The following is a 16,727-nucleotide window of genomic DNA, read 5'->3' as shown; positions in this document are numbered from 1 at the left end:
TTCTCACTCGGCCGATGTGCAATATCGACCCGCGAAATTCTATTGCCTTCTGCGTTTAGAAATATTGGCAAATTCCGGAAATAGAATTTTAACTATTTCTACGGCGCGCTGCAGTAGGCTTCGAAAAAGAATGTGCGATACTGCATGAACTAGAAAAAAATGGAACTTTATGTCGCGTGCATTTTAAATACTGCAGAAACGTTAGAGTTTCAACGAAAGTCAGGGATCAACAAAGCCCACGGCTGATGGAGCAGCGTGAAATTAAAAAATTTCCGAAACCTTTCCATTTCTCCGCCAGCGAAACAAAGTGAAAAAATTACACGAGCTGCATGCGAGTAAAATAAAAGATCGAGAGGCATAAAATACATAACAGTGGAAGGCAACAGCAAAGAGCAGCAGCAGCTTCTCTTATACGAGAGGCGCAGAGAAATACGGTCATCGACGCTCGCGCGCGCCTGTGCCAGCGAAAGTAGCGTAAAACTTTGCCAACTCGATTTTCACGAGCTATTACCACATCTCGCGACATAAAACGCGTACAAGGGAGGGACGGCTACATTTTTACGCCGGGAGACTAGCTTCGCTTATGCTTATACCTCCTGGAGTGTCGAGTAGCATAGGTATATGTGTAGGTATACGTGCGCGCGTAAGCTCGGGAAAGGTAGGGAGGCTTCGAGTCGAATTTTATGGTGGAGATACAAGACGAGTGTCGCTGAGAGTTTCCGACGGTGTAGAATTTTTCGCAAGAGATTGCTTTTATTTTTGGAACTCTGTTTTTCAGGTTGGACTTTTCAGACTCGTTGAGAGGGGATAATCGATGTTTTCTATTTTTAATTAGATTATTTAGATCGGAATTCGATCGTCGAATGAATATTCAGATTGCTTGTATAGAACGAGACCGGTATTTTCTTTGGTACGGTGTATGAAAAAGTAAAAGCTTGTAAGAATGTATTGTATCATGTGCTGCATTGCAATGTTATTCATGAATGCAGTGAACACTGAACACGGTATATTCTTTGATAAAAGCATTTTTCAATAAAACTGATAATACATATATCATAGAAATTAATAAAATTCCATATAATAGTGCAATATACTTTGAATATAATACTGCATTACCCTCTGAATAGTTGGCATTTTACAATGAATGTGTCGCTAAGATCAGTATTCGTATATGGGTTACTATTCGGAATATATTCAAACAGTATCGAATAAAGCTTAAACATAACAAACGGCAATATTATTGAAACAGTTGACTGTATACTTTTCAAAGACAACAAAAATTATGCAAAAAAAACCATTACCGATAATATTGTCCCTACGAAGAGTAGCACTGTTCAAATTTCCCGTCTTAAGTAGCACAATTCATTTGACGCACGCTAGACTAGCACAACTCAAACTTTAAACGACGAATTTCTATAAAAATTTGCCGATTTTTGCGAAACTGTCCCTAATGAACATTTTTAAATGTTCACAATTTACAACTTTTTATCGAATTGAAATTTTTTTCACAAATACAATAATTTTTTACAAGCATTTTTTAAATTGCTTACTTTTTTAGAAATTTTCGCAACTTTTTAAAACTTTGAGGTTTGTCTGTCTTTGTCCAAGGTTTTCATGAACTTACCTAACCCAATAATCCAATAAAAACGTAAAATACTCACATTTCAAGTAATATAAGTCGCGAGTTGTGCTAGCCTTCGCGGGAAATACGTGAACTGTGCTACTCTTCGCGGCAAATCGTGAGTTCTGCTAGTATTCGTTTGAAAATTTGAACTGTGCTAGTCTTCGTACGGAGCGACGATATACCGTGCGTCTTTTCATATCACGGCTATACCTATAAAATTATTACCTCTATAGTATGGAGCACACACACACACACACACACACACACACACACACACACACATATATATATATATTAAAATTATTAGCACTAATAAAAATATTGATTGTCCACTTCAATCAATGCGGTATACAACAATGTTATTGGCTATTTATGTATACATGCCCGCCTATATAATTTATTAACAGGCATTTTATTACAGGAGTTATTGTGTTATAAAAGAGGCTGTCGAGCGCAACGCTTGATTTGCTCTGGGTAAACACCCATCGCTAATTTATACTCTACGCATAACTTACTTACGCTTATTTCTCCTTTTACTCCTTATCATTTTACAGATTATAAAATGGTTTATCTTAGGAGCTTATATGCCAACGCGCGTTTGTTTTAGTATAATATCGTAGTTTTCTTTAGACTAATGCTGTCGTACTATTATTGCGAAAAAGATAATGGATTAATGGACTTAGCTCGAGGGAATAGCTTTTTCATCAATGCTTTTTCGTTCAAGCCAATTCAATGAGTTTCATGGGACGAAGAAGTGAATCACGCTAGAAGTTTCGTCAAGAGCTTTATTAATTTCCTCAAGTAATTCTCGAGATTTATTTATTTTTTTCATGAAAGCTCTTGCATGACTTCATAATAAAACTTATATGATTTAAACTTTTTAATTTTCCCTTGAATCCCGTCGAATTCGCTCTGGAAGCTTTTTAATCATCATACACAAAGCAACGGTCTTATTACGGTATTGTTCAACGGATGGCTCGGTGTGTTGGACTGATTACGAAATAATGAGAGCCTATTTTGAGCGAGGAGTTCGTTTACTTTTAGATAGAATTAATGATGGACATCTTGTAATTACATCCTGATTGATAGGGTGCCTGTCAAGTTGTTTCTTTACTTTGGCACAGCTATTCTTTTCTTTAACTTTGTCCATTGCCAAGACCTATTGTATTGCCCAATTAGAAAATATATCTCTAAAGCTGTATGATGAATGTTTGATCTTTTGCTGTAAAATTCGAAAGTGAAAGATTCAGCTGCAATATTTTATTTTAATCTCTATAGGGCAATCCATTTCCAACGAAGAAAAAGTAAAAAAAGCGTACGGAGGAAATTGAAGTACCCTAAGTTTGCACTTAAATAAGAACTTGTTCAGCAACAAAAGAAAAAGCATTGTAAGATGGGTATCTGCATAAATATAATCCATATACCGAGTATTTTTTTTAACTATCTTGTTTTTATTTCTGTTACAATGCCGCTACCCTAAGCGGGTCTTGGGCGTTGTCGTCCAGATCGGACGGGTGGGTGCCTATCACCACTACACAGCGCGTCCTTAGGTTGCGGATAGAGGAACAGCCCCTGAGAAAGAGGTTAGCTACGAATAAATTGAATAAGCAGCCGCGGACAGCCGATAGGAACAGGCATGGGTGTGATGAGCCCACACTGTCGAACGCATTCATCTAGAAACACTACGCAAGCACCACAACAACAAAAACACTTCACATTATCTCTTATCTCTCAATCTATCTCTTTCATCACACATTACAAAAATGGGCAAAAATCCTGCTGCCGAGGAGGATGCGGGAGCGATGACAACTGCCCCGAAAGGGGATGTGTAGAATGATTCGTCACCTGGTCTTACGCGGTAACGATGCCAGCGAAGGCGCGCTGCCTTGCAGGGGGGCGTTAGGATGCGAGAATGAAACCGTAGTGTGTCTGACGACGAATTGACACTGTCCTCGTCAAAGTCGGAAAGCTCTCATACTTAGTTCTAGAGAGGTATGGGGGTTATCACCTCTAGAACGGTGGACTCACCTGCGATCGGAACAGGATCCGAAGCGCGCGGGTTTAACATAACATCATGGCTCAAAAAAATCAAATCCGAACCAAAAAGGACTTAAGGGTCGGAACTTGGAATGTTCGCAGTCTATACAGAGCAGGTGCGTTTAAAGAACTCGTAAAGGAAGCTGATAGGTACAATCTAGATTTGGTAGCAATACAGGAATCGCGGTGGCCAGATGGCGGAGTACTAGCATCGGGTAACTGAACAAAAGTGCGTAACGAAGAGTGCGAACTCTGGTTTGAAAGGCGCAAAAAGGCTATCATTATACCGATTTTAAAAAGGGGGATAAGACAGACTGCAATAACTATAGGGGTATTTCACTTTTAGCAACGTGCTACAAAGTTCTGTCAAACGTAATACAAGCTAGACTCACTCCATTCGCGGAAGATATAGTAGGAGATTATCAGTGCGGATTTCGGCGCAACAGATCGACGAGCGATCAAATGTTTACCATAAGACAGTTGTTAGAGAAAAAGTGGGAATTTTGCGAAACCATACACCAACTATTTATAGATTTTAAAAAAGCGTACGACTCTATTAAGCGAAGCAAAATGTATCAAATTCTAGTACTTCTAGGTGTACCGAAAAAACTCGTGAGATTAATTCAAATATGTCTGAACGGAAGCACGGGAAAGGTCCGAGTAGGCGGTAATGTATCAGAACCCTTCATGATACGCGATGGTTTAAAACAAGGGGATGGGCTCTCTACGGTGCTGTTCAACTTAACGTTAGAGTATGCCGTTAGAAAAATGCAGGTTAGCCAGCTGGGCGCAACGCTTAATGGAACAACGCAGATACTAGGCTACGCAGATGATTTGGATATACTGGGGGATTGTAGGGAAACGATAGCAAGAAACGCGGAAATCTTCATAAAAGCGGTGGAGTATACAGGGTTAGAAGTGAGTGAATCAAAAACAAAGTACATGATTGTGGATAAGCGAGGCATCTGCAGAGGGGAGGAAGATCTCAGAGTTGGGAATTTTACTTTTGAAAAGGTTAGCGAATTCAGGTATCTGGGTACGACCATAAATGATAGAAACGAGATTAATGTCGAAATAAATAAGAGACTCCATTCGGGTAATGCTTGCTTCTACGCCGTGAGTAATTTACTTAAGTCGAGGCTGTTGTCTAAAAACGTTAAAATACGAATATACAGGACAATAATACTGCCGGTGGTTCTGTAAGGGTGCGAAACGTGGGCTCTCACTAAGCAGGCGGACAACCGTTTTAGGATATTTGAAAATAAAGTCTTGCGAAAAATATACGGGCCGTAGAAAGATGAGGAAACCGGGGAATGGAGGAGACTACACAATGATGAGTTACACAATCTGTACGCGTCACCAAATATTAACAGAATAATAAAATCGCGCAGATTGGGATAGGCAAGGCACGTAGCGAGAATGGGAGACGACCGTACGGCAGCGCGTGTCATGAAGGGCAGGCCGATGGTAACGCGACCTCTAGGTAGACCTAGACGTAGATGGGAGGACAACGTAAAAGCGAATCTAGTAGAAATAGGACGGGTGGGTGTCGATCGGAGAGGTGCATCTTGGGTGGGGTTGACACAAGATAGGGCAGCGTGGAAGGCTTGCGTAGATGAGGCGATGAACTTTCGAGTTCCAAATGCCATGTAAAAAAAAAAATCTTGTTTTTATTTTATAAAGTTTTTTGTTAAATCAAAAATCCTTACCAAACTTATTTCAGCGATTAAAATGTTCTCCAATGTGAAAAAAAAACTTATGCCACATTACAATATTCTCACATCAGAAAGTATTATCGATGCAATGACTGACCTTTACTGGTGAGACTGAAGCTTCTGAGTCGATATAGATCCTCGTCGAGCAGGTCGTCCCTTTGAGGCGGTGGCGCATTAACGTCAGGCACGTCCAGGTACGGATTGACCTTGCGGTGGTGCGCGTGATGTACGCTCTGGCCACGTCTGCTACCTCGTCGCCTCAGGCCGGGACTCGCGTCGTTATCCGTCAATCGGGGTTCGCTGCTGCAGTGCGCCGAGCGTACCCCGGAACCTTCCGCTGGATAGTCATGTTCCTTCGCTGTTGGAACCAAAGGGAAATTTGATTTTTTATCAAAAAGTCTAATGGCCGGGTTTATGTCGCGCGACATGGAAAGTGATGGGCGAATTATTTCATTCATTAACTGCGTGCTTGCAATGAATAACAAAAGTTGTTACTGGGATGCTTATAATTGGAATCGAAATTCATATCACTAATTGGAAGTTAATTTTCACTTGTGACTTCACCGATGCATTTAACACAAACAGCAGCCGCTATGCCACTTGAGCCAAAACTGCAATTTGTCAGGGTTCTGTTGAATAGATTGTATCCGAAAGTTTTGTGATTGAAATTTAGCCTGGCGGTGCCGAATGCAGTATCAAGCATAATTAAGGGGTCCCATAGTCAATTAAAAATTCAAATTTCGCGCCACAAAATAGCAGACGAAAAAATAATTAATTTACTTATAACATTTAAATAAAGCAAAATTACAAAAAACCAAGAGTTACTTGCTCTCCGTAATGTAATTATCCATCATTGTGCAAAGTTTCAAGTTATTATAATAATATGTCGCCGAGAAAACCTTGAAAAATATAAAAAATCGCATTTTGTATGTAGAAACTCTTGATTTTTTGTAATTTTGCTTTATTTAAATGTTATAAATTAATTAATAATGTAGTAAATCAATTATTTTTTTCGTTTGCTATTTTATGGCGCGAAATTTAAATTTTTAATTGACTATGGGACCCCCTTAACAATAGTTTACGAGTAAGGAAGCGCTTTAGAAAAAATATATTTTTATCTTTAAAAAATGCGATACAAGACAAAAATGTAATATAACCAAGAAAGCAGAGGGTGGATCAGCCTGTCAGGCCTGAAAATATATAGTGAGCCTTTCGACCGATTAAAGTAATCGCTGCACGTTTTACGTAAATCAAGATTAGAAGAGCAATACGTCTTACTCTTTCGGTTAATTAAATCCAGATTTATCATCACTATTTATTACTATGTATATACCATATGAAGGCCTTTATTGAGTACTAGTTATACGCAGAGAGCACTACAATTTTAGATACACCTATAACAAGATACTGATCAAATCCTCGTACATAGGCCTTGGTTCGTATTTATATTCAAAGAAGGGAATTCACTTTCAATCTTCCGTCTTCTCGTAACAGCGAAGATTTTAAGCCGATAACCCGAGTCACTCCTGGAAAATCTACAATCTCGTTAGTCCCTACGAGGCAGCAGCTCGGTCATATCCTAGCGCAACGTCATTAGAGCGAGCCCAGGCATCAACGATGATAACAGCACAGCAGCAGCGGTAGTAGCAGCTTGGCTCAAAGCGGACCGCTGGTGAATTAGGGAAGAGCTCGAAGGGCGTGACGTCGCCCAGAGCTTGTCGCTATCACCGAAGAGAAAATGATAAATACACGCAAGCGACTATATCGTCGCTCCGTACGAAGACTAGCACAGTTCAAATTTTCAAACGAAAACTTGCCGCGAATACTAGCACAACTCGCGACTTATATTACTTAAAATGTGAGTATTTTACGGTTTTTTTTTATTATCGGGTTAGTTAAGTTAATGAAAACCTTGGACAAAGACAGACAAACCTCAAAGTTTTAAAAGGTTTCGAAAATTTTAGAAGGTTTCTAAAAAAAGTGAATAATTTTAAAAAATGTTTGTAAAAAATTATTGTATTTGTGAAAACAATTTTAAATTAGGCCAAAACTTGTAAATTGTGAACATTTCAAAATGTTCATTAGGGACAGTTTCGCAAAAATCGGCAAATTTTGATAGTAATTCGTGTTTAAAGTTTGAGTTGTTCTAGTCTAGCGTGCATCAAATGAGTTGTGCTACTTATGACGGGAAATTTGAACAGTGCTACTCTTCGTAGGGAGCGACAATATATGGCTTTGTGCCACGATAGTGGGATTTGGAGTTGGTTCCAAGAAAGCTCTGTGTCTGTGGGCGTGTGATTTTGAAGGGGTTTAGAGAAGATTTTCTTCCGAGGTGCTAGTTCTGTATGAGCATTTTACGAACTGATTAAGAAAACTCCTGACGCGAGTGACTGGAGCCTTTGAGAAGCTCTGCCCCGTGACTTAAATATGCAGTTTGTTAGTTTTTACAAACACATACGCACGCATACACATCTGGCGCTGCAGAAAAATCAGATTGAAGTTTTTACTTTCAACGCTTGATTTGTGCAATTCGTCGGTCACAAGTTCTCTAAAAAGGTCACGAAGTTTCTTTATTTGCTGTCGAGCCGCAGTAGCAAGATCGCGATTTGATCAGACGTCAAATTACAATCTTGCGAAGTAAACATTCTCGTCAACTATTATAGAAAAAAAAATGGTAAATCTCGCAACATTTGTATTTATTCAACAACTACCTCATTCAATTCTGCCATTATCTCCTCGTAAACCCAAACACGCACAGAAGAACAAGGAAGCTGTCTAAAAAGCGATTGCTCACCCTATAAACGCTTGGAATCTCGGGAAACCAAACGCTCTCTCCGATTTGCTGTTACATCTACTATGGCATAGCAGCAGTTCTGTATATCGAGAGGAATCGAATTCCCCGTCTATGGCAGCAGCCGCACGAGGCAAAATAACGAGAGTAAGAGACGATCAACCATGTCACACTAGTCGGATGTGTTGCCCGGCTCGACGGTAGTCGAATTATCCTAAGTGCTTTCAGCTGCTGCGGTTACTCACCGAAAGTGAAGCCTGCTTCCTCGGGAGCTTTAATATCAGATTTTTGCATTACCTATATTTATTTTTCTTTTAAATGCGGCGTCGGATCGATAATAAATTGAACAAAGATCAATCACGGGCGTAACTACAAAAACACTACACCATAACAACTTTTTCATTCCCACACATGATCTATTACCGAATCTCATATCACCGGGCATCATGTAATTCCAAGTCCACCCCCTCGATTCTTCGCTCGTCGCCCCAGCGGCACAACAGCCGAAGCATCAAGCCTCTCAGAAATTTACACGAAGCGGAGAAATCACATAGTTCAACTGCTGCGGAGCGGGCGGACTATTAGATGGCAGGAGATACTCGCAGTAGTGCGTCTCTATTGTTCGGTATTATGCGCCACCGAGGCGTTCTCTCACGGGGCTCTTTGATGATGCTATACCGCTCAAAAAGGAGGCGATTATTTTTGCGGTTTCGCGCGCGGTGTCGGGAATTCGCTCCCGGCGAATTTTCTTTCTTTCTCCTCGGCTCTTCGTAACACGGGCAGGGAGATTGGGTCTTGAATTGCGAGTGTTGGCGGAGCCATCGAGGGAAAAAGTCATTGGGGGGATGAAGAAATCAACTTTTTCTGCTTTTCGTATACTTTGCGAGAGACTTCTGAATTTAATCAGGAAATGGTATGCGCTAGCGTCAAAGCTGTCCTTCATTGTTCTAATGATATTCACGGAACGCTATAAATGCTTTCATCGACGAATTAATCAGCTATTTGACGATAATTGCTGCGTCGACGTACGAATGAATGATGTACGCGCTAGATGAATCGAATTATCGATGCCCGAGATTCCGAAAAATGTTCGCGAAGCACACGAGTATAATCGCTATTTTTGCTCGACGAAACAATTTTAGATATTCGAAAATAATATGGCATTAAATGTCAATTAGCATCAGCAGTCTCCAGTCACACAGAGGTATCATTCACGTCAGAGAGCACCTCGAAGCGGCTCGCTCGCGTTCAAGGGCAGAATCATAGTCGAATAAGCCATGACGCGCAGCGCAGCTGCGATAAACATGATCCTTTTTCGAGAGCCCACAGCATCCGCCATCTAAACTGGCCGCGCGCGAGTCTGCCGAGATCAAAAGCTCGGACTCATTATAGCGCGCGGCCTCGCGATGACGACGATTATGATGCGAAGCATGCGGCTCCTTCCTTCGCGCGTATACGACGTCAGAGGTTGGAGTTCGAGGAGAGACGATGCCGTCCGCAGCGAATTAAGAAAGATCTACAGTCAGTGCGCGAGGGGGGATTAAAGATGCTTTGAGTGGATTTTTTCTCGTAGTTTGATTGAATCATTGCTCTTTTGCTCGATTATAAACTTGGATGGAATTATTCGTAAGCTCTCGACGACGACGTATTATTCTCGAATCTCCTCAATCAAAATTGAAATTTAATATTCGCTGCGGCGTACGTATTAGTCCTCTTTCAGCGAGTCAACAGATCCAGACTCCGCATTATCGTTCAATTTCTCGAGAGACAGAATTTCAAGCTAAATGAATGAACGTCAAACTCCCGTGTTTGCGTTATCGTTCCGCCGGATGATTGCAATCCTGAATAATATAAACGTTGTAAAAGGAACGATTGTTGCAGTAAATGCGAGTTGTTATTGAACAAGAGCACGAGATAGGTATCTTCAGGAATGCAAGATGAATGACAAAGGAAAGCGAGAAAGATCTTTCTTGCACTGCTAACTGGATATCACATTCCCGGCGTACTTCAAACGTATGCCGCTTGATTTATGACCGAAGCTTTTCCGACGCACGTAACACAATGTTTCACGAGTCATTTATTCATTTCGCGAGAAAACATCGCAACGTTTCGAAATTAATTGATTGCGCAGTATATCATTTGAAAAATTGAAAAAAGAATATATTCGAATATATTCGAACTTCCGTGTCTCTTCAACGAAACGAAAGTACTCTTGCCGCTCGTCCTGAGATTAAACCTTTGACCGCATATTGCGTCTCTCGCGTATTCTAATATCTCGACAGCGAAAAGGCGTTGATACTCATTGTACATTCGTCCTCTGCGCAATGAAACTTGGTACGTATTATCCCCTACACTTTTCATCGTTAGGAAAGTCGAGGGAGATTTTTCGCGAATTTCACGCGAATATAAACGTAAAAGCTTTCGCAACGAACGAGGATTTGCCCTTCGCTCTTTCGGCACCTATACGGCGAGCATTGGGATCGACAGGAGAGAGGGAACCCATTTTCACAGAGCCGATACCCCGTTATATCATTGACGGTTCGAGTACTTTAGGGACGAATCCATACCTCGAATTTTTGATGGTTAACAACTTTTCGGACTTTCGAAGGGTATACGCTGAGTTTCGGGATTGAAAGTGGATTTTCTCTCGCGTTACGGAAAGTTACGACGAAGAGATGAAATTTATCGATGCCGCGCACGATCGAATATATTTATATGCGCGGACAACTTTTTTGTGTCTAGCAAACGTAACATTTCCGCAAGCGTACGTCAATTTTTCGATCATCGATTAACGACGAGGAAAATTCAGTCGAGAATTCCAAGTAAAGCAACGCGGGAAGAAGTTTTTATTAATCCGAAACAATGATTCTCGGCAAGCTCAAAAGCGCGAAAATTGTTCTTCGGCCACTGCCAAGATAAACTCGCTTCCCTCGCTGCGTATACCTATATACATTTCAGATTATACCGCAAGAAAAACGATCCTCGACTTTCGCGGCCTCGCTCTCCGTACAACCCTCGTCAAAATATAATTTATAATTTTAAAAAAGTCGGCTAACAACACTTCCGCCGAAAGAAACCACCCACCGCATCCCGGAGAAATGCGATAAATCACCGGGCGATTGGTTCCTCGGCGAGAAAAATGACATAAACATCGGGCGGAAGAAGTTGCCCGGTGTACGACGCGATCATCCGTCCACTGCGCGAAAGCCCTTACTGCCTGCTTGAGCGAGTGACTCTGCGAGCTTATCATGGAAAAAGTAAAAGACCTAGTTCCACTCTGAATTTGCATAGATTTGCACAGTTTTATGCAAATTTTTAGCGCTTCAAACGCGCACGACGCCTCAGTGATTCCGGAAGAGGAACGTTTCAGCCGAATTTTCGAAAAATATTTTGGAAACACCGCTAACGAGCCTCGGAAAATTTATAATAACACACGTGAATATTTCATTACAGAATTGTTAAAGCTCAACCACCACTGAGGTATCGTTAAGCGTATCGGATAACTGGTCGAAACAAGAGCAGTTGAAATATTTAATTCCTCTTGCATAGCATATATGAAAGAGGAAAGAAGCCGCGACGCTCGCGTGCTGATCCAGATGGTGAATTTTCAACAGGTTGCGTCGTCCGCAGACTCGTGGCGTATAACTGGTAGCGCGCGCGGCAACGGCGTGTTGTTGATTACACTGAAAAAAAACACAGTCGTTTCTGCTGTAAAGTCCGGTAGTTTTAACCGTTCTGCCACCGTAACGACTGTTTAGTAAGAACAACGGTGTGCCACTGGTAGTTTTGGCGAGTCGTGACTCGTAAAATTGTCACTTCCGCGGGACACCAGCAAAAACGACCAAATTGATTCTTTAAAACTGCTGAACTCTACGGTAATTTTGGCGAGTCTTCGTACAATGAGGGATTACTGGTGCAAGTTCAGTTAAAATGGCTGTGTTATTTTTCAGTGTATCTGATGAGAATATGTTATGCTCCGGCATTATTATTAAACTTTCGCGTCCGACAGTTCACGGATCGTTTCTACTGATACAGCGAGTTATACTGTTATTCAATATTAGAGCGTACAGACACGCTTGCGGGCGAGCGTGTGTGTGTGTGCTGCTCTGAAAGCGATGAGAGCTTTGCGCGAGTTGTTTGGCGAACAATAGGAGGAATTTTTAAATCGCCGGCGAAGAAGAAAAGTCGAGGATTGGGCAAGCTGAGGCATTCGAATTTTTTAAGAGCGACCCACTTGAGCGTGGAACAATGCGGGCAAGGAGCTTTTTTAAAACCATTGTAATTTGCATTCGGTGGGCTACGGATTCATTCTTAACAAATCACGCGTACGCGGGTAAAAACAACTGCGAGCAATAATCGATATTGCCACTCTCCGATCAAACGTATGAGCAGACCTTAATGGCTTATGGATAAATATTTCGAAGACGCGCGTATTATAATAAAAAATATCTGTCCTCACTGAAGTAGGTGCATCCATTTCGTTTCGACGGGCGAAGCTGTCATAAGCGACCAGCGCCGGACCGCGACTATACCAAAAAAATGTTCCAACCGTCATCCCATCTGCCGACCCCCTCCCGGCTATATACTCTCCAGACGAGCCGCAGCGTGAGCCTACACAGCGGAGCAACCCATCCACCCTCCTCGTCCCTTCGCACCCCCGCAACCTCCACACACACACAGCATGTAACACAATAAAGCTGGCGAGCAGAAAAAAAGCCGACGAACAGAGAGTGAGGAACGACGGCAGATCACTCCAGCGGACTCTTTATCCTCCCCCTCTCCCCCTCCTGCACCTCGTACCTGTGCATCTCTCTCTCTCTCTCTCTCTCTCTCTCTCTCTCTCTCGCGCGCGCGCGCTCGCCCCCTCTTCTCCCCTTGCTATACATATCGATTATTGGTTGGTTCTAAAAGCGTCTCTCTCTCTCTCTCTCGTTCGCATCTCTGCCACTGCTGCTATATACACAGATGGTGCACGTGTTGATCTGGTCCAGTCTTTCGAAATCGGTCCGCGAATTCATTAGCGCTTCCGAAGCTGCGGGGAGTTTTTATTTTTTTTTCCAGTCGGAGGGTCGTTGTGCGCGGCACGAAGGGAGAGGTTTTTTTTTTGTTAGGGGAGAGGAGGACTCATGCTGGCTCGTCAATGAATGATTAATTATAGTTCCTCGAAGCTGGACCATACCATAGAATTGGGTTATCTCCTCTAGCCCATGGGCTACCTCCTTGAGGAATTTAGTTCTCGATGCAAGGTGTTTTCGGGAAACTATATATACTTGAGCTTTTTTATCTGTTTATTAGGCACGACCGCGACACGGAAGTGCCTTATAGTTTCGTGTGCGAAAAATGCGTGAGATACGATATCTCACGCAATTTACGACCGATCGGGCTGAAATTTTAGGAGAAGTCTCCTTTTGCAAAAGCTAAAAATTTTTTTTATCCCGATCCTCTACGCCGTTTTGAAATGCGGGCACAATTTGTTCGATTTTTAAGCGTTTTTTTAATATAAATTTTCCTGTGATGCGATTATCTCGGAAAGCCTTGGATCAATCGGGCTAAAAGTTTGTGTGCGAACTCCCCTCGTAATACTAAGCTGACAGATTTATTTTGGGCTTGATCCTGCACGTATACGCAGAATGCGGTCACCTCCAAAAATCGCTAAAAAAGTTAAATGGAAAAGTTATAGATCTTTGACAAATACAACTTTTTCCCCATTAACATCAAATCATGAAAATGCTTAGAACTCGAGCTTATAGCCCAAAATCGATTTTTTATAGCTAAAAAACCAATTATTTGCCATAAAACATTACGGATTTACGTTTTACATGAAAATGTTAAATATAAATGTTGTAGACATTTTTAAAATACAACTTTTTACCGTGGCAAACTTTTTTTTAACACTTTTTGACATACACAACCCTAAAAGCGATTTTTTGATACATAAATTCAATAATAACTTCGGTGCAACATGCCCCATCCAACCCAATTATTTTCAGCAATTTTCCTATATTATTAAAAGCTGAAAGTTATATTTTGGCCTTTATCTCATACATATATACAAAATTAAACCACTTTTTTAATTAAATTATAAAAAATGCATAATTTAGGAAATACGTAATCGCCGAATACAATCCGTGTAACTTGGCATCATATTACGAGGTACGCTATATTAATTAAATCTTTTAAGCTGAATTAGTACAATTCACTTTCAAAATTCAAGTGTATATACTGAACTAGAAAAACCTAAACTCAATCAAGAAAATTGCTTAGATTGAAGATAAGCTCTAAGTAGCTTACTACATCCCTCTAAACTATGCTAAATACCTAAACAATCAATTTTCTAATATTCTAATTGAAATCCTACAAACGAAATATCATCCTTTTGTTTACTTCCTCTTGAAAACTGCGATACAAAAGTGTTGTATTATTTATCTGAAATTAAAATAGAATAAAATTAAAATAAGATATATTTTAAGAATATCTACAAACAAAAATAAATAATTGATACAAATACAAATAAGTTACTAATTTTCCAGTAGTATTGATGATAGTGTTGATGACCGCCAGAAGAATACCAATCAAAACTTTGACAACAATATTGAAAAAAAAACAGGATAATACTGTATAAGCACCGACAGGCATTACGAACGCGATGCGCAAGCGTCAGCGGTCGTGCCTTATGCGCAAAACAAGAAGCGCGCTAGTTGAATTTATTTTTTAAGGCTTCTTGCAATGCGCGTGTGCGGATTCAAAGGTCCTTCGAAAGGAAATCACGCAGAAGACGTGGCTTAAGGGAGTTGAACAGTAACAATGCATGAATGATTACAACGAAATCGCGATTACCCATAAGATTACCCGAAAAACATTAATTTCTCGACTTATAGGTACCCTGGCTTTCTGAAAATCGATGTAGATGCTTTTGAAGCATATGCGAATCTGTGTACAAAATTTCAGAATTATCTCAGCGTTATCTTTTTTACTTGTGAACTCCCTTAAGGTAGAAATAATGCTTGCCTTGATCATTTTACTCGCTGTTCGAATCTTAAATTTGAAATTATATTAAAACCTATACTATACATGATTTGTTATAAGTGTAAAATGTATACTCACACTTTAACAACTATGCTAACACAGCTTTAACTCTGAAAATTCCCAATTAACTGACCAAACTATGGTGAACATTTCTCCCAGAACCCTACTACTCCTACGATACACGGCAAGTATTTTCTCATCATAATGTTTTCATTAAATTTCCTGCGTGATGTTTCGCGAGTGTCAAAGGTGACCGTCAAGCGCGCTGCGCACCAAACGTTGCTTCCTTTGAGTACAGAAATCGTTAAACATCTTAGATTTTAAGATTATTAGTGCCCATAGCATAAGCAATCAAAATGAGGATCAATTTTTTAAGATGATCTTCATGATTTAATAAATTTCGTGTCCAGAATTTTAAAACCTATGAATATTTAGCGCATTAAATTTTAGAGCATGATTTTCACTCAACGTGAAACTCTTGATGGAGTATCGAGTGAAATTGGATTTCCACTTTTACGAATTTGTGCATCGTAAGTTCACGTAAGCGATCACACGCAAAGACTCAAAGAGAAAATGATGTTTAACTGAGAATCACGATAGTAGCGTACAACCGTTTTCTTCCAATTAATAAAATTTTATTTTCATCGCGAGCACGTTGACACCGCAAACACCCGACGCACATGTACTAATTTTACAAAAAGTATATAAAGTCAGCGGATCTATATACATCGCGAAGGGGCAAATATTTATTTTCTATTAATTATTGCAAGACCAACAAAGCGTCGGAGTTTCTAAATCCTCAAGACCATCAACGTCAAACGCATATCTGAATTTAAGTTCACGCAACTGCAACGTGGTTTCAGATCGCTATGAAAACTTTATGTATAATATATAGCAATTAATCCGGCCTCGCCCACTAAAGCAACCCACAATATATGGAGGGATCAAAATAATTGTGCGCGCGAAAACTCAAAGGCTGTGAAGTGCATGGTAAATAACAAACGCAATAAAAATCCAAGATCCTGTAACCCCGTGCTAACGCGCAGGGTAAAGCATCGATCGATTTTATTTTCGGAACCCTGCGCGTATTCCTACTAGTCAAATATTTGAAAGCCTCCGCACCGCCGAGCGAGTTTACCACCGGAAGTTCCAAGTCTGCGCTTATATTGATAATAAATACTGGATTACAGTCATGCCTAATTATTTCTGCCCGCGTAAAAACACACTCGAAGCTAAAAATACACTTTCGGGAGTGTAGCAAAGCGCGACCAGCACTTCTTCGTTCCTTTGATCTGACTTCTTTTACCCGGGAAAATAAAATTTTTATGGTTCTTGATTTACGCTCGATTTCTGTATATGCGTCAATCGAGCAGAAACATTTATATTCGTTAGAACCTCTCACGCTGCGCCAATGCGTGTAAAAAGGGAAAAATTGTGAGTTGTTATACATAAAGTCAAAAGTTGGCACTGCGACGTCGGTCGCGTTTATTATCAACGGAATGCAATAGCACAAGCGGTTCAACCTTTTTTCTGT

At 40.6% G+C, this 16,727-nt stretch overlaps 1 protein-coding gene across 2 annotated transcripts in view; it reads right to left on the bottom strand.

The window, feature by feature from the left end:
• Positions 1-16,727, bottom strand: part of LOC100115415 (GTP-binding protein Di-Ras2) — a 60,672-nt gene that overhangs the window by 30,160 nt on the left and 13,785 nt on the right. Inside the window, exon 3 of one of the 2 annotated variants that reach the window (XM_031929215.1) lies at positions 5,474-5,734. The exons of the other annotated variant lie outside the window; for it this stretch is intronic. Within the exon in view, the coding sequence (XP_031785075.1) occupies positions 5,474-5,734 (261 nt within the window). The remainder of the gene's footprint in view (positions 1-5,473; positions 5,735-16,727) is intronic. 2 annotated transcript variants of the gene reach the window in all.

This window comes from Nasonia vitripennis, chromosome 4, assembly GCF_009193385.2.
Source record: "Nasonia vitripennis strain AsymCx chromosome 4, Nvit_psr_1.1, whole genome shotgun sequence".
NCBI classification, from domain to species: domain Eukaryota; kingdom Metazoa; phylum Arthropoda; class Insecta; order Hymenoptera; family Pteromalidae; genus Nasonia; species Nasonia vitripennis.
The sequence above is the reverse complement of the archived record's forward strand: the minus strand, read 5'-3'. Positions and strand labels throughout refer to the sequence as shown.